General features: G+C 36.9%; 1 protein-coding gene across 2 annotated transcripts in view; it reads right to left on the bottom strand.

The window, feature by feature from the left end:
* Window positions 1-3,101: 3,101 nt before the first annotated feature.
* Window positions 3,102-23,748, bottom strand: part of MOB3B (MOB kinase activator 3B) — a 251,259-nt gene continuing 230,612 nt past the window's right edge. For both annotated transcript variants that reach the window (XM_007498097.3, XM_007498098.3), the window contains exon 4: window positions 3,102-9,401. In XM_007498097.3, the coding sequence (XP_007498159.1) occupies window positions 9,372-9,401 (30 nt within the window). In that variant the 3' untranslated portion in view covers window positions 3,102-9,371. The remainder of the gene's footprint in view (window positions 9,402-23,748) is intronic.

The raw sequence follows: 23,748 nt of genomic DNA, 5'->3' as shown, positions 1-23,748 counted from the left end.
AGTCTTTATAGAAATATAGAACCAAGTAAGTTGAAAGATATAGATTATTCACAGCTGGGCCATAACATTCTAATAAAAGGACCATATTACTTAAATCAGTGTGCTTATTCCAACTGACAAAGAATTATTATACAGAGCTAGAAAAAGTAATAATGATAACATTCATCATAAAAAGTGAGGTATCTCAGGAAAAATAATTTTGAAAGTTAGAAGGAAGGGGGCCAAATTATCCTGGACCTCAAACTGTTCTACAAAGCAATAACCATAAACATATTTAGTCCTGGTTAAAAAATAGAGATGTTGTTAACTGAAACATAGAGAAGCAAAAGAACCTAGTAGTATAGTATTCAATAAAGCCCCAAACCTCCATTTACTAGAATAAGGACTTAGTATTTGTCAAAATCTCTGGGTAAAGTTTTAAACAGTCTGGCAGAAATTAGATTTAAACCAGTATCTCACATCATACACCACATACATTCCATGAATATATTACTTAGATATAAAATCTCACATCACAAATGAAATTAAGGAGCAAGGAAGAAATTATCTTCTGGATCAACAGGTAGGGGAAGAACTCATTACCAAACAATCAGTAGTAAGGAATACCTTAAAAATGGAGAGTTTTGATTACATAAAATTAAAATATGTTTCATAAACAACCAATGTAGTTAAAATAGAAAGGAAGCCAGTAAATGGGAAAATTTCTTTAATGATATTAGTTTCTATGGTAAAGGTCTCATTTTCAGGACATAAAACACTTATTCAAATTTATAAGAATAAGAGGCATGCAATAATTGATAAATGTTCAAAGGATACAAACATTGTTCTCAAGGCAGAAATGCAAGATATCAATGAATAGCCATATGAAAAAATTCTCCAAATTATTAATAAAGAAATAAAAATTAAGGTCACTCTGAGGTTCTGCTCCACACTTATCAGATTGGCAAAGTTGCTAAAAAAGTAAAATGGCAAATATTGGATTTTCCTAAAGTACATGTTCAATCATATCATCTTCCCTACTCAATAAAATGCAGCAGCTTCCTATCATCTCCAGGATTAAATATAATCTTCTGCTCAGCACTCAAAGCCCTTGATAATCTAGCCCTTTCCCAACTTTCCAGGCTTTTTACCATGCCTTACCATGAATTCTTCAATCCAGTGACACTGGCTTCTTTGCTGCTCTATGAATAAGACATTCCATCTCTCAGCTCTAAGCATTTTCTCAGGATTGTTCTCCATGCCTAGAATATTTGTTCTTCTTCCTCATCTCTTATTTACTGACTTCCTTGGCTTCCTTTAAGTCCCAACTAAAATCCTAATTACAGGAAGCCTTTTGCAACCGCTCAGTTCTAGTGCTTTCCCTCTGTTAATCATTTCCAATTTATCCTATATGTAGCTTGTTCAGACATATTTTTGTTATCTCCTCTATTAGACCCTAAGCTCCTTGAGGGCAAGGACTCTTTTACCTCTTTTGATCTACCCAGTGCTTAATGTAGTATCTGGCACAAAATAGGCACCTAATATTTATGTATTGCACATCCTTTGACACAATTCTGGGCCTAAATCCTCAAGTGATCAAAAAAGAAGAAAAAATACATATTTGTACAAAATCCTTTCTCTTTGAGCAGCCAAAAAGAAACTAAAGAGGGCCCATCAAGTGGAGAAGAGCAGAAAAAAATTATGGTATATAAATGCATTGAACACCTCTGTACTAAAAGAAATGAAGAGAGTTTCAGAGATAGCCAGTTAGATTTGTATGAACTGATACAGAGTAAACAGAACCAATTCATATAAGCCAGATTTATACTATAATATGACACTGCAATGACAACTTTGAAACACTTAACTCTGATTCTTGAACCAAAAACCAATTATGGTTGAAGAGGACTGATGGTAAAGAATACTACCCAACTCATTCATGACAAGAAAGTGATGCAGAACAAGACACATTTTGTACATGGTGTAATATATGACCAGAACGAGGTCACACACACACACACACACTGGGGGACAGGAAAGAGAGGGTGAGAGAACTGAAGAATGGAGAGAGGGAAGAGATTGATCCTCCCCTCTCTTCCCCTTGGGGAAGATAGCAGAATTTGTCTTCCAGAGGGACAGAATACATCTTCTCAGAGATGGGGTTTGGGAGATAGAGATTAAGGACTTGAGGAGAAAGTCTTAGAGAAATGACCCACTGCCTCCTTTCTTGATCTTAGATGTTATTGAGAGGCAGGTAAATTTCCTGCCTCTGAATCCTCCCAATATCCTAACTCACACCTTTCCCTTTGAGACTTAGTTCACTCCTCAGCTCTGGTCTTGAACTCCCTTTCTGGGAATGGTATGATTCTCTCCAAATCTTCAGTCTCCTTCTTTGATATCAGCAAGCAGGTAGACCTGATCTAAATGATGACACTTTATTCTTGAGAATACACAGGGCAGGGAGAGTGAGGGTGCTTGGTGAGGAAATTGGGAAAGAGGAATCCCTACATATTAGCAACTGACCTCCCCCCAAATCTTGAGGGGTTCAGGCTGTCTGCCTGACTCTCCTTTTGGTCAGTGTTGGGTTTGTCTTTCCTCCTAAACTAATCTGGCTATGAATTGAAGTTCAGGACAATTTGGGGAGAGATCTTCTCAGTAGACGACTTTCTATAAACTCTCAGCCTACTTTTGTCTTTAGCTGGAACCAGAGAGATTTATTGGAAGGTAGTCAGTGTCCAGAGGGATCCTCCAACGCAGAGGTCCTCCTCTCAGACAGTCCACTTCAGCAGAGACCTGATCAGGAGTAAACTGGCAGTTTTGAATTCCCTCAGCTCTTATATTCCTTCCTGGAATCTTGAGTCTTCCTTGCCCTTCCCAGGCTTGAGCTGTTCCTTTGCATTACTGGATTTGATTTTTCTCTTCTTTTGTAACTTCTCCCTTACAATGGCCAATGTTGGAATTTGTTTTGATTATACATGTTTGTTAATAGCTTTTTTTCATTTTTTTTTCAGTGGAAGTTTAATGAGAGGGAGAGAAAAATGCTTATCAACTGAAAACAAATAATTTAAAATATTGAATAGAATTGTTGAAGAAATGGATCATTAAAAAAACACAAAACTTAGTATGGGTTATAAGTCTTTTATTTGTGCCATTTGAATTCATGTTCACAAATGAAAACTGATTTCACAAGTACCCTTCCATTTTATCCAATTTTTCAATTTTGATTTAATGATGTTAGTCTGCTTTCTAACAATGAAACCCTTTATTTAATCACAGACAAAGCTACAATATTCTAAAATCATTTTCTTGGATACTGCTAAAAAAGATACTGGACAAATGAGAAGTCTGGAGACTAAAAAGTAGTCAAACATATTAGTTGCTTCATTAGAAATTGGCTCTTTCCTCTAAAATTACAAAAATCTATCTCTTCAGTGGAAAACGTCTTACCTGGAACTCATAAAAGTCCAGAGAAGAACATCCTGTTATAAAACTTAAATGTATCTGTTTTTCAAGTGGGAACAAAAATCCACCAGTCAAAAAATAATCAACTTTGGCTAACTCCAGAATAGCACCACCCCCTCCCCCCCAAAAGCCAAAAGATTAAAAGTGGGAATTATTTGACATGATGACAGAGCTCTTACTTTGGACTCCCTTTGGGGTCCCTGTGCTATTGACTTCATAGGAGAAAAAATGTTCCTACATTTCCACCAATATTTCTTGACTAGTAAAGGTTATTTTAAGTGTATTAATTTGTACCATTGCTTTCCAGTTTACGCTATTCCCTCTTCCTCAACCTCCATCACTAAAATCCTATTCCTAAAAAGCAGGAATCTACTTCTCAGATATTGCTTTCTTATCACTATTAGTGCTAAACTAAGAGGAAAATGCTAGCCAACTAGCCCAATTTTGTATTTTTTAACAACAAAAAAAACTTGAGAGCATTAAAATCTGTTTATTTTAGAGGGAGTTATATTTTAGTTGCTTACTTATAAAGGCCACCTTGATTGCATAGTGCCCTTCAAACCATCCAGTATAATCACTATTAGGGGCATTTTAAGAGGTAAAATATTTATTGGATTCATGGTTGATCAGGATGAACTAACATCTATCTTGCCCTTTACTTTTAGTTCACATGATAAATGCAGTAATAAGCTTGGGGTGAGCCTAAATAATTAGATGAGAATACAAGTAGCTTGGAAATAATATCCTGAGAACATCAATAGAGCTTGGAGGATGGGGAAAGTAAGAGCTGAAAGCTTATGAGAAGTATTTTATGGTTCAGTAATGTAAAACTCAGACAGAAATGGGGGGTGGGCAGCATATTGGCTTAGAAAACTATATACTAACTCTGTGTTCTACTGTGTTTTCATTTATTTTGTTAAATATTTCCTAATTATATTTTAATCTGATTTGGCTACATTTGGGAGTCCTGGGCTTATGTTTGAAATCTTTGCCCTAGGGGATCAGAATACTTTTTCAATGACCTGGAAATAGAATAGAGATTATATTTGCAGAAATCACTATTCAGGATTAGGTATAGGTAGACTGGTATAGAATTCTATAGCAGAATTACCAGAAAATCCTCTGAGTTTTTTTTAAGTGGTCAGGATTCAATGAGGCTGTGTTCAAGACAAGTTAAACCATATATTTGTTAGCTACGAATTGGCCATGTGCAGAGATGGTAATATAAGAGACAAGTTGCATATGGTATCATGGATGGGCCAGGAAGTCAGTGGTGTAGTTTATATTGGTGTATAATAAAGGTGAATTAGGAGATAAACTTTCCCTTCATCATCAGTCAGTTTCTTTAAAAGTACACTGTGTCCAATTTGGGCCTTTATAACACCATTGGGACAGAGAAAGTGAGAAAATTTCCCAGAGAGTTCTAAAGATGATTAAAGAAGTATAGGTAGGACCAAGCAGGGTAACAAGTCATATGCGATAGAGAGCAAGCCTTGGAATCTGGGAAACCTGGATTCAAGTCCTTCTTCAAATACAAACTAGAGATGTCACCCTAGGTAAGGTACTTAAAACTCTTAGTTTCCCAGGCAACTCTAACATTTTTAGTTGTCAAATTAAATGTATTCAATTAAAGGGTATAATATTTGCAAAAAAAGTGCTTTATAAACCTTAAAGCCTTAATAAATGTTGGATGAGTTGATAATCTATACTGGTAGAGTTTCCACACCAAGAATTCCCCACGTGGGTACAACAAAAAACAAACCAACAACCACAAAAAAGACCTACGAAAGATTGTTAAAGAAATGGATTATTCAATTTGGAGATGAGAAGTTTGAAGGGTAATTTCATAACAGCCTTTAGCTATATGAAGGACCCTAGAACACAATCTGCTATCTTGACAAGACACAACCAGGAGAAAATTGTGTTTAACCTGAAGCATACCTGATTTACATGAGTGGTACAGAAGTATTTCAACAATTTTTGAATCTAAGCATAGATTACTCTAGGGAGTTGTGGAATTTCCTTGTTTGAAGATCTTTAAAAATAGAATGGTTTTCATTCATTGTATTGTTCTGCCTGCAGAGTAGGAGGGATGGACCAGATGGCTTCTAAATGTCCCTTCTACACACTTTTCCTAAGACAATGAAACACTATCTGTAGTCCTGAGAGAATACAGGAGGAAAGACTCTATAAGGCAAAAAAGCAGCAGCAAGGGCTATAGCAACAAATCCTGGGGACCTGAGCATAAGGACATGGAATAAGAAGTGAAATAAGAGAAGTGCACATATTTGATATCTGATGAAACTACAGGCCAAATAGAAAATTCAAGTCCATTGTAGGAAAATGACTCAAATCTCTCCTGTAAGAAGATTCTACCCATTGCCATCTTTCAGTTAAATGGAATGCTAGAAATTTATATCCATTGAAATGGTGCTGAAGCTTTCCTGAGCATATCAAGGGACAGGAAAAGGAGATCATAATAAAAAGATGATCACATTTACCTATAAATTGGGACAAGTTATCTAATAGATTTTTTTCTTTTATCTTTTTGCATCCTCTTTCATTTAGGACTATTACTCAAATGTCAATACTAGTAAGAGTCAATGACATAATAAAGCACAATAGAAGCCAGGAATTAGGTCCAGATTCATTCCATCTTTTCCCCACACAGAAACACCTCATTTTGGGTTGTTATCTAGACTAGTGATGGAAAAGTTTTTTAGAGACAGAGTACTGGGCCTCATCCCAATCCCAATCCCAATCCCCAGACTGAGTGCCGGGCTGCACCCCTCCTCTACTCCACACAAGGGGGACTCCCCCTGGGCTGCTGCACAGAGGGATGGATGATGTGAAAAAATGTCATTAGACACAGTGGAGAGGGGGAGGGGAACAGCTCCAACTGGTCCCTCTGCCTTTCTAGTAACAAACTCTAGGGAAGGGAGGAAGGGTGGTTGCATGCCTACAGAGGCGCTCTGCAGTGCCATCTTTGGCACCCATGCTATAAGGTTCACTATCACTAATCTAGGTCAAGAGTTAAAGAACTGTGCTGTTTTCTTCAGGATTCTTATTCATTTGACTTTCTTTTCTTTCACACAAGAGATAAACATGTAATGTAGCCAGGCCAAAGAAAGTGGTCAAAATTACTAATGGTTTCTTTTAGGAATCTGATGAAACAAAATCTTACAGATCCAGCTTATTACTAAAAACAACAAACATCAAAACAAAACACAAACACAAACCCACAACAATTTGTATAAAATACACCCTAGAACAATTCATTAGTGCAATTAAGAGTATGTACAGTCAGAGGAAAACTGTACCAAGAGGGTAAAAACTCACAAAGCTACTTGGAAAAAAAGTTGAAGGGAAATTTCATATACAGAAATGATTTTAAACAGTATTAAAAAGATTTGTTAACAAATGCAGATTTCCAAACTCCTACAAAATTAGGCACAAATAGCATTCTAAATGGCATTAATACAATGTAGGAAAACTCCATGATTGTAATTTCAAAACAATAAGATTTTTCAGTTTTTCAGAAACCTGGCAAAGTTTTGTGAAGAAGGTTATGTTTTATTTGTGATTTACAAAGGATTTGCTATATTGCAAAAGTTTGGAGATGGTTCTAATTCTGTCCTTTTTTCTTTGATGTTTTCTTAGAAGTTTTTTTCTCTGTGGATTTCCAACCAAAAAATGATTTAATGATAGATTGAAATGTGTTTCTTTTCCTCTCTCATAAGGGACAAAGATACACCATGGAGAGGCATGTTTGTCAATGATCAAGTATAACCTGAATACCAAGAGTCTAGAGAGAGGTAGCAGCATTGGGGGCCTGTAAAACAAAGTTACATCTTCCTCAAAAGCAAAGGCAGGTTTTCTTGGCTAACCCACCACTGAATGCTTTCAAAATGCAGTGAATGGTTTCAAAAGTCTAGTCCTTGGTTCATGTAGATGCAAGATTTTATTTATTCTGAGCTATCTGTAATTATACTTTAATAAAAATTACAGTAAAAACACCCATTTTTTGAATCTTATTTTTTAGCTATTTTATACAAAATGATATTTTGTGAAATTCAAATCAACAGGAAGTAAATGGATGCCCCAAACTAGAGCCTGTCAGGATCATTGATAAACAGGCAAAACAAACATTTCATCTACTAAAAGCCTGTATTAATCTTTTAAAAAGAATGACATCACTCTATTGTAGAGGGCATTCTTTTTCTCAGATGAGTTGAACAAGATGGTCTCTGAGGTCCCTTCCAATTATGAAATCCTGTGATTGCATGAAACAACATAAATATATATCACAAGGGCTGTCATTTGAAAAAGGAAAGCTGGGAAGAGGTTAGGTGCATAAACAAGAACTTTATACTGTGTCTTTGGAGACCATGGCACAGTAACAGGTTGAGATACTATGTATCTTGGAGCCCACAATTAATTTTATGTCAGAAAGGCAAGAAAAAGAAAGAATACATAGACTTGTGTAACGTAGCAAACCATCTGTTAAGGTCAGTAAAGTCAACCAATCAAATATTTTGTTCACATAATCCTATATAAAACAATAATTGGTTTCTTCTATCACTGCATTGCCAAGTTGTATAATTTCTAGTTTCCTTTTGTCTTCCTTCTAATGACAGGATTTCCAGAATAAAATAGACGAGATCAAAAAGTAAAGGAGAGTGCAAAATACTAGAGAATTTTTCTGATTTCCTCTTCTTACTCTCCCCCCCCCAACAATTAGTATATTCTACCTCTTAAAAATTTCTTTGCATATACTTTAGATTTTCTTATTTGTGTCCCATGGTGTATCCCCCAATAAATTGGAAGCACCTTGAAGGGAGGTACTCTTTTGATTTCCTAATGTTGTATCTCCAAACCCTAGTACATGTAATCGGTACTGGATAAATGTTTGTTGAATTGAATATGTACAATAACCAAAGTCACTCAGAAATTTGACCAATGTCTCAGCAAATCTTATTCTGGGAAATGGACTTAATCAATCAACAAACATTTGTTAAGCACCAACTATGTGCCAGGTACTATGTTACGATCTAGAAAATCAAAAACAAAAATCAAGAGTCCCTGCCCTCAAGAAACTTATATTCTAATAGGAAAGACAATTCAGACATATATAAGTATATACAAAGCACAGAGAAAACAGATAAAGGTAACCCAGGCATGGGGAAGGGATAGGAGAAGGGGAAGGCACTAGCAGCTGCAGGGCATCAGAAATGGTCTCCTGAAGAAGGTGGTGTTTGAACTTCCGTCTGGTTATAATAGAAAGACACTATTTGGAAAGAAGTAAGTCCTCAGAAGCAGTAGGACCATGAGAGAAAGTAGTGCTTTTGGTCTCTGGTGGATTTATCAGGATTATAATGCTTCATGGAATTTCAAAATATTTTACAGGATAAGGGTAAGACTTTGCAGGAAGGAAGGCTTGTTACAGAAAAAAAAAACAAAAAACTTGTTGAAGATCCAGAGTTTTCAAATTCACACTGTACACAGAAAATCAAACACAGAAAAATAGGCTGGTTGACAAGGCTGGTCCAGTCAGTGGGGAAAGATACATCTCAGTATCCAAACCTGAATTCCAGTAAAGCTGAGACAGCAGGAACAATGGATTGAACTAATAAAAAAAGTCTATAACTGCAGAGGCTCCATTCTGGAGAATTCTTGAAACCAGAAAAATAAATGGAAGTTTTCTCTTTCTTTGCTTTGTTTTGTGATACACCTGGTCGATGGGATGTTGCTAGCAGCACTCTGAGGGTTAAGAGCAGACACAGTGAATGGGAAACATGGCAGAGAAAAATCACTGCCTGTCCCCAACCTCCTGGGAATCAACAAGTTATTTTAGTCCAAAATGTCTACTTTGTGCTCCTGCTCAGCCCCCTGAGGAAATCGCATTCTTCCTTCTTCCCATGGATGGCTCTTTAGTGACACATCCTGCTGGTCATCTCTTTCTGAAAAAGAAGAAGGAGATGTAATTAGGATTTCTTTTTTCTTTTTTTCTTGAGACTGGGTTCCCCTATTTCACTCAAGCTGGAAGAAAACTGGTTACTCATATATGCCTCATCCCAATATGGATTGGCATGGAACACGGCTGATTTACCCTACCTTACGCTATTAGGGTTAGGGTTGTACTATCAGGGGTTCGCCTAACTAGGTAGCTAGATGTGGATGCATATTCAACTGGCTTTAGCCCACTATAGCTCCATCACAAGTGACCTATCTACCCAGCCTTCCAGGCAGTAGAGATTATAGATAAGGTTTACTACACTCAGGGACATGAACAAGGTAATTAAGTTGCAAAGGGATTGTGGCACGCCTATGCACACTAATAATTTCTAGACCCACTCCCCAGCTCAGATCACAAGTTCATAAGATCACAGAACTAGTGATGGCAGGAATCTGAGAGCATTTAGTCTAACTCTTATTTTAGAGATGAGTCAACAGAAACCCTCAGAGATGAAATATCTTGCTCAGTGTCGCCCAAGAAGAAAGCAAAGAAATAATTTGAACTCAGTTTCTCTGACCCCAGACAAAACACTTTTTCCACTACAGGAGATCACCTGGACATCCCACGGATATACCTTAAACTAAAAAATACAGCCAAAACAGTATTTTTAAAGCTTTTCTCCCAACTCTGTTCCTTCCCCCCCCCCCCCCGCCCCATTTCTCTGTGCGAGGCACTGCCATTGACCTGGCCACCTCTCATATTTGAAGCTTTGGGCTTATCTTCTGACTCGCCTTTGTCCTCAATCAGTTACCATGTTAAATCATTTCTGGTCTGGTAACAATTTTCAGACCCATGCCCTCTTTTCTACTTCCCATTTCAATTGCTGCCATCATAATATAGGGCCTCATGAGCCCCTATCTGCTATTTCAGTATTTCCAATTCAAAGTGCCTGTTTGTGAAGCCACTCCTATTCTCTCAGTGCTTGAAATCATGTTCCTTATGACTGGTACAATACCCTTTCTGCCACCACCCACCTGTCCACCCATAACCTCTATTAACTCCCTCAAGTTATCTAACTGAAGAGAGCATTATTAGTCTCTGTTTGGCAAGCACACCTGGCTTTCCTGTGCCTTCATACTTTTGTCCATGTGGTACTCCATGCTTAAAATTTCTTTCCTCCTCTTTTTTATTTGTTGAATTCTTATAAAAACCTTTGAAGTTGTTTCAAAATGACTGTTACCATTAATCCTTTCCTGATTCTCCTGGGAGTTCATGTAGGAATTTTTATTTTTGTGCTCTAATACATTGAATTTGCATTGAATTTGTATATACATTGATGCTAGGTGGTGCCATAAATGGAGCGTCACTCCTGAAGTCAGGAAGACTCATCTTCCTGAGTTCAAATTTTGCCTCAGCCTTTTACCAGCTGTGTAACCCTGGGTAAGTCATTTAACACTGTGTGCCTCAGTTTCCTTATCTATAAAATGAATTGGAGAAGAAAATGGAGGACCACTCCAGTATCTTGCTAAGAAAGCTTCAAGTGGGGTCATGAAAATTCGGGCATGACTGAAATGGCTTAACCACCACAATATGCACTGATGTTGTATTTTATAGTGATGTTCCAGTCTCCATGAAGGCAGAGGTGGTAGAGTATAGTGGAAAAAAACACTGACTCTGGAATTACAGGATCAGGGTAAAACATAATCTAGACTGATAAATATTACCTGTTGACCTTGGATAAATCATCCAGAGACTCACTGGGTCTCAGTTTCCTCACTTATAAAATGAGAGGCATGGACTAAATCAACAAATAAATCAATAAACAAATATAAATCACCTTCTGTGTACCTCTGAGATCCCCTTTAGCTCTATATTTAAGAGTCTATGATTGTGTCTTACCTGAATTTTGTGGATCTGAATGTCTAGGACAATTCTACATAGAGTAGAAGCATAATAAATGCTTATTGAATGAATAACAAATTATTTTCATATCAATTAAACCACTGCAGTATGCAGTTGCAAAAATTCACTATATTCCTCTCTAGTTTTTAAGGCAAACAATATTCTGTCCACTATCTTTATTTCTAAGAGGAGAGAGAATAAACCCCACTTTTATTGATAAGGAAATCGAGGCCCATGGAGGTTAAACAATTTGTCCAAGGTTACACAAGTGGAACCAAGGTTCTCTAACTCAAGTTAGTATCAAGAGGTGCTAAAGGAATTCTTTTAAAAATTAAAAATAAAACTACAAATGCTACCATCAATAAACATGAATATTTCATATGAAATCCTAGAAAAAGAAGTCTGTATTTTAAATCAGGAGTCTACAATATGCATAGCTTGTTTTTCTTTTGAAAGCATATACTAGATTCAACATGATGGTACCCACACTACTCTACATATCTTTCTCTGAACCCTTCTGTTCTCCATTACTATTAATAGTCATCCAAGGCATCCGACAACTTGCTGCCCCTCAAAAAAACTCAAACAAAATTCCTCTCTTAAAAACAAATATAGTCAAGCAAAACAAATTCACATATTTGACATCTCTGATAATTTATCAGAAAATGAATGTCTCATTGTACACTGCTTGTCCATTTCTTTTTTTAAGAGGTAGATCATATTTTTCCCAAGTTTATATCCAGTTTCAGGCACTTAATGGCTGTGGGATCCTGAGCAAATAACTTAAACTCTATAAGCTTCAGTTTTTCTATCTGTAAAATGAGAATAATAATAGCACCTCTCAGCGTTGTTGTGAGGATAAAATAGTTAATATTTGTACCATTTTGCAAACCTTAAAGTGCCATACTTATATATATGCATATATATATACAAATATATGTGTAGATACATACACTAGTTATTTTTGCTTTTGTTGGCATCATCATTATCATTCTTCTGTAATCCTGACATGACTTGTTGTAGGTATTTTTAATCAGAACCAGGAAAAAGAATGATAGTAGCAATCAGAAAGAAAAGTGGCACTATAGGGATATATTTTCTTACCCTAGTGGCACGCATTAGAATAGTTATGAGTAGTTCAAGATATATGGAAAAAGAATAAATCAAACCTTTCCTGATGATTAGCAGTGACAATGGCTGTACCTGAGACGAGATAGGGAAACCCAATCTCAATCTAGTAAACAATCAATACAAAAAATAAATTAGCAGGAAAGATGAACTCTCTACTAGTTTGCTAATAAGAATAACAACAGTTTCTTATACTAAAAACTACTTGAACATCATCTTTCTTTTCTATATTACTTTCTTGAACAAGTGCAACTGAAATTATAAAAACATAAGGACTAAAGACAATATTATATATTATGTTTTGCCCTGAGAACATAGCAAATAAGTTCTCTGACCAAGAAAAAAAACCCTAGAAAAATGGAAAATGATTCCAGAAGAATAGGCAACACTTAAAGAGATTAGGATTTTAAAAAATGGTGAGCAGTAAACTGCTGCATCTACTCACAATCAGAAAAGAGGAAATGTGCTTAAATTGCAATAAGAAGCATTAGTGAGACTTGTTCTGGTTATTCAGCTCAGGTAACTCTTTAACTCTTCCGTATGGATTCTTAGGGAGATTTTCCTTCCAAGGAGATTTTAATGAATAAGACCCATTTGTCTATTTAGGGTGAGGTGGTAGGGATGGGGACAGATCAGAAATGTGACTTTTTGAGATCCTTTTCATTTCTGAATTGAATCAGTAAAATGTTAGGGATTTGAAAGATTTTATATTATGTTTTACTCACTTTTTTTGTTTGGTTTTGAGGAATGAGTTAAGATTAAATTTCTGACCATTCTGAAAATTCTATTTCTCTCCTCTGTCTTTTATTCGCCCGCCCCCTGCAACATATAGTGCCAAGATTTCACCAAGGGAACCTGAGGGTCCTAAATTCCTGCCAATGCATAGTTCACTCAAGGCTATGATTATTTTTAATACTGGAAGACAAGGAGTTATGTTTGGTATTCTTTATCTCTCCATCTAACTGCTAACGAGTTAAAGAAAGAACCTTTGGAAAAACCAACTTCCCTGGTCAGTGATTAGGGTAAGAACCAAACCGAAGGGAGAAGGGAGTGCTTGGACACATTAGCAAAAGAAACTGAAATCATCTCTTTGGAGACTTAAAAATTTTGAGGACGTTAAAATAATGTTAGATTCCCATGACAATGGACTACATGACCATTTTCTGGCCTCTTCCAGCACAAAGATTCCATGAAAAGCATTATGTAATTGATGATTCAAAAAGAATCCTAAGAATCAATCCTGCAATCATGGGCAGGAAAGGAAAAAAGAAAATTAGAAGAAAAGAAGGAATAGGTAGAAGGTATTTGATTTTTTAAAAAGAAAGTAAATATTTTCTGAATCCAAACTAAATTCCCTCCACACTCTATCACATCCTGAAAGTACTAGTTCTGTCTGAATGTCCTCTAATCATTATCCCCAGCACTCCACAGAAGGTCCTGCTAAGATGTTTCCTGCCAATGTTCAGTACTCCCTCTGCTTTAAAGTTTTTTCCAACAATTGATAAATTTCATTAGCAACTTCCATTCAAAGTCATAACCTCAACCAGCAAAGTCTTAAAATTTAGTTGGATTGATTTAAAATGTGCATAAAAATGGATAGTTATACAAGGGGCGCCCTATTCTTGGCCTCACAGTCACACCTCTCCTGGTTTCCAACCTTCCCAAACAGCTACAGACTATAGGAGTTAACATTGGTCTTGATTTAAATGCTTGAAAGGGAAATACATAATCTCATTCCCACCCCACCCAGAATGCAGTTGTTGATACTACTGGGCTGCTTGGGGGCATTCTCTTTCCAACAAAGACTTCATTTCCCCTCTGTAAACCCCAGAGTCAAACAATGAATTGTTAAGGCTTCATAATTACTGTTTCATTACTTGCTTAGGAAAGGAGCAACCTTAATTCCTTTCTGTGAGCACAGAGCTAAGGATGATTCTTCTTCTACAAGTTCTTTCTAAGAGGGCATTCCTGCCATCAGAACAAGTAACTTTACTGAAGTGACAGATAGGTGGCACAGTGGGTAGAGTGATGGGCTAGGAGATAAGAAGATCTGAGTTCACACCTGGACTCAGATACTTACTAGCTATGTGACCTTGGGCAAGTCACTTAACCCTGTTTGCCTTGGATTCTCATCTGTATAATGACATGGAGAAGGAAACTGCAAACTGCTCCAGTATTTTTGCCAAGAAAATCCCAAATAGGGTCACAACTGAACAACCACATACTTTACTAAGAGCCTTGGAAAAGCAGATTGGGATGCTCTTGGGCTAGTGAAGGAAAGGGAGACTGTCTTGGTAGGAAGGAATAATTTCATTACATCTATTAAGAATGTTTCCATCACGAATACTATTGTGCTCAAAGGAATAATAAAGTGGAGAAGTTCCATGGAGACTGGAACAACCTCCAGGAAGTGATGCAGAGCGAGAGGAGCAGAACCAGGAGAACATTGTACACAGAGACTAATACACTGTGGTATAATCGAACGTAATGGACTTCTCCATTAGGGGCGGTGTAATGTCCCTGAACAACTTTCAGGGATCCAGGAGAAAAAAAACACCATTCATAAGCAAAGGATAAACTATGGGAGTGGAAACACCGAGAAAAAGCAACTGCCTGAATACAGAGGTTGAGGGGACATGACAGAGGATAGACTTTAAATGAACACTCTAATGCAAATACTATCAACAAAGCAATGGGTTCAAATCAAGAAAACATCTAATGCCCAGTGGACTTACGCGTCGGCTATGGGGGGTGGAAGGGGGGAGGAAAAGAAAATGATCTATGTCTTTAACGAATAATGCTTGGAAATGATCAAATAAAATATATTAAAAAAAAAAAAAAGAATGTTTCCATCACATTTTTTGTATGTAAAGCTCAAAACATTCTTGCAATCCCCCTCAATGATTCTCATATCCATGTCATCGGAAAATCAGACAGGGCCAATGTCATTTACTGATCTTGCTTGGCAATGCTGAGTTGATTTGTTGCGTGTAGCATAGATTTCCTAATTCTGTCATCATTTTTGTGATTTGTAGCTAACAGCCTAGTTAGGGCACCTGGGAAGATCTAACAGAACTAGCAGGGGGGAGGGGGGACTGTCAAAACCTTAATATTAGAAATTAATAGTATAAGTCCATATCCTTACCCATAAAATACAGCCTCAGAATGATGGGGTGATTGGAATCTCAATCAACCAACACATTGATTAAATGACCACTACAGAGAAGACATTGTTGAATGTGTCCCGTAAAATGGACCACGAGACATACCTAAATATCTTGTCCATCTCAGCTGAATTCTTTTGCCCCTGATTGATAACAAGGACTGTGAATATTGTCTCTTTGCTATAAAATGACTGGTTGGGCCAGCAAGGGAAATTTGGTGAGGGTGAGAATGGGAATGAGAACAAAATCCATTAAAATGACTTTGCCAGCTAGTATTTCAAGATTTAAATTCTATTGAGAAATGCAGGGCAGCCAGACAACAGAAATCTTACATGGATTCTTCCCTGCTGGGAGTGTATATATAGGATCCTGTCCACATACAGTAGCTAGCCATGTCCTTTGTGCTTGCTTTTGAGAGAAAGTGCTGCAAATAAGCCAAAAGAAATAAAATGTAAAATGTGGCATGCCAGACCTCCCCAAACAGGAAACAGCAGAGTTGATATGAACTACTGATTTCTTAAAGTGGAATACCCATTGCTGAGACAGTGGAAGTTCAGCTACAGCTATGAGTGAATATACAACCACTTGTACTCATAGTATGCATAAGTAAACCCATAATACATGCCACCCTCAGAGACTTATAAATGCTGATTATGAAAAAGGCCTGAACTGCCTTTCTTTTCCCAAACCCTTAAAAGGATAAAAAGTCATTATCTTATATATCTGTAGTGTTGTCCCTCTTAATGAAACTTAAATATTTCTGAGCACCCTCAACTCTATACAAAACAAGATAAGGGTTATTGTTACTGACAAAAATGTGGTTTGATACAAAACATTTTGTCTTTTTCTCACTTCCCTTGTCCAGTCTAGCTTTATGTGGTTCAGATTCTACTCTGCTCTCCATTTCTTTATTTCTTTGTGTGAAGGACCTTTGTTTATGATGCCCCACTCCAAAAAAATATAAATTTAATTTTTATTTCTCCCCATTTCTTCACACCCCTAAAATCTCTATCCCTACCTCTAAAATGGAATTAGCCCAAAGATATTTTCTCTTTGCTTTATCAATGTCCCACAAAGTAAGGCTTCTAAAGGACTATAGCATTTAGACCTTTTTGTGGCCACTTTCTTTGTCGAAGTTGAATGTCAAAGATCTTGACAATTTCTGATATTCTTAGGAAGAAGTCTTCCTCCTTCTGAGGACCATTACTAAGGATTGTGCTCAGCTTTGTAGAATATGTTATTTTGGAGAAAATACTAATCTCCTTTGCTTTTCAGCAGATTATTTTATGGACTTAATTTCCATTTTTATAACTTATTTTAAATCAATGAATGCATGATTCAAATAATTTCTTTACATGTGAATTGTCACCTCTTGGCAACTTATTGTCCCTTTGATAATAAACTCTAATATTTGATAACTATCCCAAAGATCCCAGCTTTTGGGACAAAAATCCACTATTTCATAAAAACTGCTGGGAAAATTGGAGGACAGTGTGGGAAAGATTAGGTTTGGATCAACATCTCACACCCTACACCAAGATAAATTCAAAATGGGTGAATGACTTGAACATAAAGAAGGAAACTATAAGAAAATTATGTGAACACAGAATAGTATATATGTCAGACCTTTGGGAAGGGAAAGACTTCAAAACCAAGCAAGAATTAGAAAGAGTTACAAAATACAAAATAAATAATTTTGACTACATCAAATTAAAAAGTTTTTGTACAAACAAAACCAATGTAACTAAAATCAGAAGGGTAGCAACAAATTGGGAAACAATCTTCATAAAAACCTCTGACAAAGGTTTAATTACTCAAATTTACAAAGAGCTAAATCAATTGTACAAAAAAATCAAGCCATTCCCCAATTGACAAATGGGCAAAGGACATGAACAGGCAGTTCTCAGCCAAAGAAATCAAAACTATTAATAAGCACATGAAAAAGTGCTCTACATCTCTTATAATCAGAGAGATGCAAATCAAAACAACTCTGAGGTATCACCTCACACCTAGCAGATTGGCTAACATGACAGCTATGGAAAGTAATGAATGCTGGAGGGGATGTGGCAAAGTGGGGACACTAATTCATTGCTGGTGGAATTGTAAATTGATCCAGCCATTCTGGAGGGCAATTTGGAAGTATGCCCAAAGGGTGATAAAAGACTGTCTGCCCTTTGATCCAGCTATAGCACTGCTGGGTTTGTACCCCAAAGAGATAATAAGGAAAAAGATTTGTACAAGAATATTCATAGCTGCGCTCTTCGTGGTGGCCAAAAATTGGAAAACGAGGGGATGCCCATCAATTGGGGAATGGCTGAACAAATTGTGGTATAGGTTGGTGATGGAATACTATTGTGCTAAAAGGAATAATAAAGTAGAGGAATTCCATGGAGACTGGAACAAACTCCAGGAAGTGATGCAGAGTGAAAGGAGCAGAACCAGGAAAACATTGTACACAGAGACTGATACACTGTGGTACAATCGAAGGTGATGGACTTCTCCATTAGTGTCAATTCAATGTCCCTGAACAATCTGCAGGGATCTAAAAAATACTATCCACAAGCAGAGGATAAACTGTGGGAGTAAAAACACCGATGAAAAGCAACTGCTTGACTACAGGGGTTGAGGGAATATGACTGAGGAGAGACTCTAAATGAACACTCTAATGCAAATACCAACAACAGGGAAATGGGTTTGAATCAAGAACACATGTGATAACCAGTGGAATCGTGCGTCAGCTATGGGAGAGGGAAAGGTGGTGGGAGGGGGAGAGGGGTGGAAAAGAAAATTATCTTTGTTTCCAGTGAATAATGTTTGGAAATGACCAAATAAAATAATGTTTAAAATTAAAAAAATAATTAATTAAAAAATATTTGATAACTGTAAATTTCCAGTTGAATTAAAAGTGAGGCTCCTTTCTGTTATTTTGTGAATTCTATTGATTTCTTCTATTTCTAGCACCACTCGTCTGTTCAAGGAATAAGTAAGTAGAAGCCCATAGAATCGTGGATCTAGAATTAGAAGGGATCTCAAAGGCCATCTAATATAAACCTCTTCATTTCAAAGACAAGGAAACAGGCTCAGAGAAGTTATGTGACTTGGCCAAGGTCACACAGGTAGAAAGCATCATAAATCCTCTGAAACTGAAGCCAATGATCAATGTACCATGCCATATCTATGTAGAATGTTTATATATGGGGAACAGCAAGTAGACCAGTCTACTAGAACATAAAATGTAAGTGAGAATAATATATAATCAGCTGAGAAAAATAGACCCTAGAAAGGTTGTGATTACTCTAACTCTAAAAAGAATTTTTATCTTATTTTACTGAATTTTTTTGAGTAGAAGAGTAATGTGATCGAGTCTGTTCTTTAGGAATATCAATTTTCCAGCTATATGGAAGATAAATTCAAGAAAGAAGAGATGTGACAAAGGGAAACAAATTTCGTGGCTTCGAGAAGATCAATTCTGGTCTCCAATTTACTTATTACATCATTTGATTTCTTTGCCTCTTTTTCCATTTGGGTGGTTTTGTCTTTTAAGCTATTATTATTTTTTTTTTTTGTATTACTTTCATTTCTTTTTCTCACTTTTCTTCCATCTTTCTTACCTGGTTCTTGAATTCCTTTTTTGAGTTCCTCCAAAACTTGTGATCAATTTCCATTTGGAGAGGGGTGGGGGTTTGCATTGTTTGATTGCTTCTTATTCCTTTCTGTTGATTCTCTATTTTGCTCTTTTTCTCCATAGAGATTTTCCAGGGTCAAGAGTTTTTTTTGCTGTTGTTTATACCTTTTCATGCTGGAGGATTAAGATTCCTGCATATTGGTGGTCATTGCTATCTTAACTTGTCACCCAGAGCTTTGCTTTGGGACTATCTTCCCTTCCCTGTTAGAGGCCTGAGTGAGGGCAGGTAGATCTGTGATGTTTTTTGTGTAGTGTGCTTCAAAGCATTTTGCTCTGAGGCTATCTTTCCTGCCCTTGCTGCCCCTTGCTGCTCAGAATTAGCTCTGTACTATTAAACCTTGAGTCTCCCTGCACAGGCCTGGCACAACCCTCAGGGGTGAGTCTGTGGTGCTTTCAGTCAGCCCCCCAAATTTGGGGATTTCCTTGGCCCTTGCCCTGGCTCTAACTCTAGCACGGTAGATGGAGGAGGAGGAATGGTTAGCCTGCACTTTTCCTCACACAGTTTTGCCCCTGTATAGGATGGGAATCCCTTCCCACTGCCTACCTTTCATGCTGTGTCCAGTGGAAGAGGCCCATTACTTCTCCAGTTTTGACTTCTATCCTTTTGAGATGCTTTGTAATGATTGTTTTGGAAGGAAATTCAGAGCATCTCCAAGATTTTTCTGCTACTATGCTGCTATCTTGGCTCCCAAGGGAAACTAATTTCAAAGCCATTGCAATTGCCTAGGCAAACAGTAACAAGGTCCAGAACAAGAGTGATTTTGGTGGGAGATGCTGAGGGGAAATCAGTAAGACTTGGTGACTGCTTTGAAGACATGGAATTGCAGGAGAATGAAAAAGCAAGCAAGGATAGCTCCTAGGTTGCAAACCTAAGTGACTGGAAGAATGATGATGCCCTGACAAAAATGGTAGATTTGGAGAAATAAGTGGGGGAAAAAAGGGAATAAAAACAAGGAATACAGATAGCTTTTTCTAGAAGTTTAGTTGAGAAAAGGAGAGACATCGGATGATCACTTTCAGTGGTCATACAGCTTTTGCTTGAAGACTTTTAAGAATATGTTACCTTTCAGGGTAGCCCATTCAACTTTTGAACATCTCCAACTGTTAAGAAGTTTTCTATTTACTGAGCCAAAATCTAACTCTATAGCTTCTACCCATAATCCCTAGTTTGGCTTTCTGGGTCAAGGAGAATAAGCCTAATTCCTTTCCCACAAGTACTTGAAACACTCAAAAGGAAGTCTTATGTTCCACATAAAAATTCTCCAAGCTAATATTCTCCTTTTTCTTTAATCAAAACTCATATGCCATAAATATAAGGCCCTTCCCCAACCTCATTATTCTCCTCTAGACATTTTTCAACTTCTCAACATCCTTGAAAAACACTTCAATGCATTAAAGTAGATAGAAGTATTGCTATATTTCAAGACAGAATAATAATCAGATTCTCTTTTTTTCCCTCCTTATACGCAAGTTTTTCCTCTGACCTCAGCTCAATATTCTGGGGAGCAGAGTCATTTTATAGATTTTTCCAAAAGTAAATAATCTTAATATGCTTATTGGACATAGACCATACACATGGAAGACTTTCACAAGATCATACTAGAAAAGGCAAGGTTCCTTCTCTGTTGAAAAGCAAAATGAGAAGAATTCTTAAAAAAAAAAAGAAAAGGTTCCAGAACAAAAACCAACTGATACAAAGGAAGAAGAGCAGACTTTTTTAAAAAGCCTACATCCAGTCAATGTAACATACTCTTTTATTATTTTTGTCAATATTTTATGAAAATGTTATTTTTTTCCTGTCTTATTTCACAGAAACCTCCATTTGTGGATACTAAATATTTTGGTTTAGAATACCAAATTCAGTTATGGCAAATGTCACAGAAGTCATTATTCAAAAATAACAAAACATGAGATCACATTAAAATCATGTCAATTTGGGGGGCAGTAAGGTGGCTTAGGGAATTGAGAGTCAAGTCTCAAGATAAAAATTCCTGGGTTCAAATCTTCCCTAAGCATTTCATAGCTGTGTGATCCTGGGCATCTCACCTAACCACTACCTAGCTCTCACAGTTATTCTGCCTTAGAACCAATACATTAATTCCAAGACAGAAGCTAAGGGTTAAAAAATTACACCCATCTAACATTAGATGTTGCCACACTGACTATCTTCCTGCAGATTTAAGTGTAAAGAGCTGTTAAAATGTACGCCAATGTGCACCAAAAATGGTATCAAAATCCTCTGTAGAGACATATTTAAAGTATGATCCCTAAAAGATGAGCAGGGAGTTAAAGTCAGTGGGGTCGTCAATGTAATTTCTCAATTTTTAATCATTAAACTATGAAACTAAATCAGCAGTGCTAGATGGAGCCAAACTTCCATTAGACTTTTGTTGATTTGCCAATTTTTCAGAGGTTAATAAGAGAAAATTATATGAGCTCATAATCTATATTCATTCACATGTAATGAGAATGCTATAATATTACATTGCAGTCAGCCGCACAGATAAAGAGACAGCCACAGTGGCAGCCAGTTTCTGAAAGACTATATTGTTTACAGTAAGAGTATATAATAACAACAGCTGCTCAGGGCTTAGGCCTGGCGACGACAGCGCCAAGCAATCTAAAAGCAAACTTATCTAGGAGATGCATTGCATTAGTCCAGTAATTCTGCTAATTATTTCAAGGAAAAAATCAATGACAAAAGAATAGAATCTATCCATGTTTTTTGAATTATTCTGAAGTTTCTCCAAACTGAATATTATTGATGGGCATGGGATATAGGAATATATGGGGCAAAGCAGATTAAAATAAAAATAACAATGAACTTCTTCAGGATACCTGCCCCTCACCCCTTTTTCTCATCCTCATACAACTCCATGTGATTTAAAATTCAGTAGAGACTTTTTATTAGTGCATTATATTCCCCATTACATAGTAAGCTTTTTGAATGCTTAAAGGTTTTTTTTTTTAATTGTTTTGTGGCAGCTAGGTGTCTCAGTGGATAGAGTCAGGCTTAAAGATTCCCTGGGTTCAAATCTGGTCTCATATACTTCCTAGCTGTGTGACCCTGATCAAGTCATTTAACTCTAATTGACTAATCCTTATTGTTCTTCTGCCTGGCATCAATACCTAGCATTGATTCTAAGACAGAAGTCTGAAGGTTTAAAAATGAATTTCTTTGCCTTTATTTGTATCTTTATCATTCAGTGTAGCACCTGGCACTTGGCAGGCACTTAATACATACTTATTGATCAACCTACTAACTAAATTCTTCTGGACAAATTAAATTCAGCAGACATATTAAGTACCAAATGAGCACAAAATGCTGGTCTATGTTCAGAGATGAACAAAGTTTGGATGTCATGGTCATTGCCCTCCTGGAGATTATGTGTGAAACCAGGTACATTGCATTAGTGAGGATTGACTGCTACTCTTTGGGCTCAGAAAAAAGATTAAAAAGAATATTTCACGTTCCTTTTAATCTTGGGGAAACTTTTCAAGGGAGATCAGACTGTGGTCGTGAGTCTCAATTTCCTCATTTGTAAAATGGTTATCATAAAACTTACACTACCTTACAGGGTTGTTGTGGGAAAAGTACACTGAAAAACCTTAAATTGGTATGAAAACATGAATTATTAGTTCTGGAAGGATTCAAATATTAGACTAAAGTCTATACCAATGATTAGCAGGCAGTGATGAACCCCCAATGCTTTTCTAGAAAGTGATAGAATAATTATACCTAGTACTTACATGAAGTCTTAAGGTTTGCAAAGTACTTTAACAGTTGTCTCAATGATCCTCACAATGATCTTGTGAGAGTGGTACTATTATTACCTCCATATTACAAAGGAGGAAACTGAGGCTGAGAAGTTAGGTGACTTGCTCACAACTGGGAAATATTTGCTGCATTGTCTGAACTGAAGTACAACTTCATTGTACCACCCCCCTGCTTCTAAAATCAGAGCAATGCTGTAGTAAAATTGTTTTAGCAGTGATAGGTAGGGTGAATTGGAATGTGGGAGGCTGTAAGAAAGGAAACCAGTTAGATCATTGCGATAGCCCAAGTGAGCTATTCTGTGGCTTAAGCTGGGTTAGTGAAAGTAGACTCCAAGGACTTGGCAACTCTAATTGCACAGATAGGGAGTCACAAAAGTCTAAATGCAGTTTTAAGCTTAAAGCTATTTATAAGCTATTAAAGCTCCTAATAAAGCTTTAAATGTGCTTTAAGCTTAAAACTACACTTAAGACTTTTGAGACACCACATATTGACAAAGAAAAAGTAGGAGATGACTTTCAGATGTCAAGCCAGGGTGAGTCCAAAGGCCAGATTTGAACTTAGGAAGATGAGACTTCCTGATTCCAGACCCCTCTCTCTATCCACTGCGCCACCTTTCATATCCACAGAAGTGACAATTGAAGCTGGGGAAGAAAGATTCTGCCAAATGAGAGGGTATATTGAAAAAAAGAAAAGA

The sequence above is a fragment of the Monodelphis domestica genome, chromosome 7, assembly GCF_027887165.1.
Source record: "Monodelphis domestica isolate mMonDom1 chromosome 7, mMonDom1.pri, whole genome shotgun sequence".
In the NCBI taxonomy this organism is placed as follows: domain Eukaryota; kingdom Metazoa; phylum Chordata; class Mammalia; order Didelphimorphia; family Didelphidae; genus Monodelphis; species Monodelphis domestica.
The sequence above is the reverse complement of the archived record's forward strand: the minus strand, read 5'-3'. Positions and strand labels throughout refer to the sequence as shown.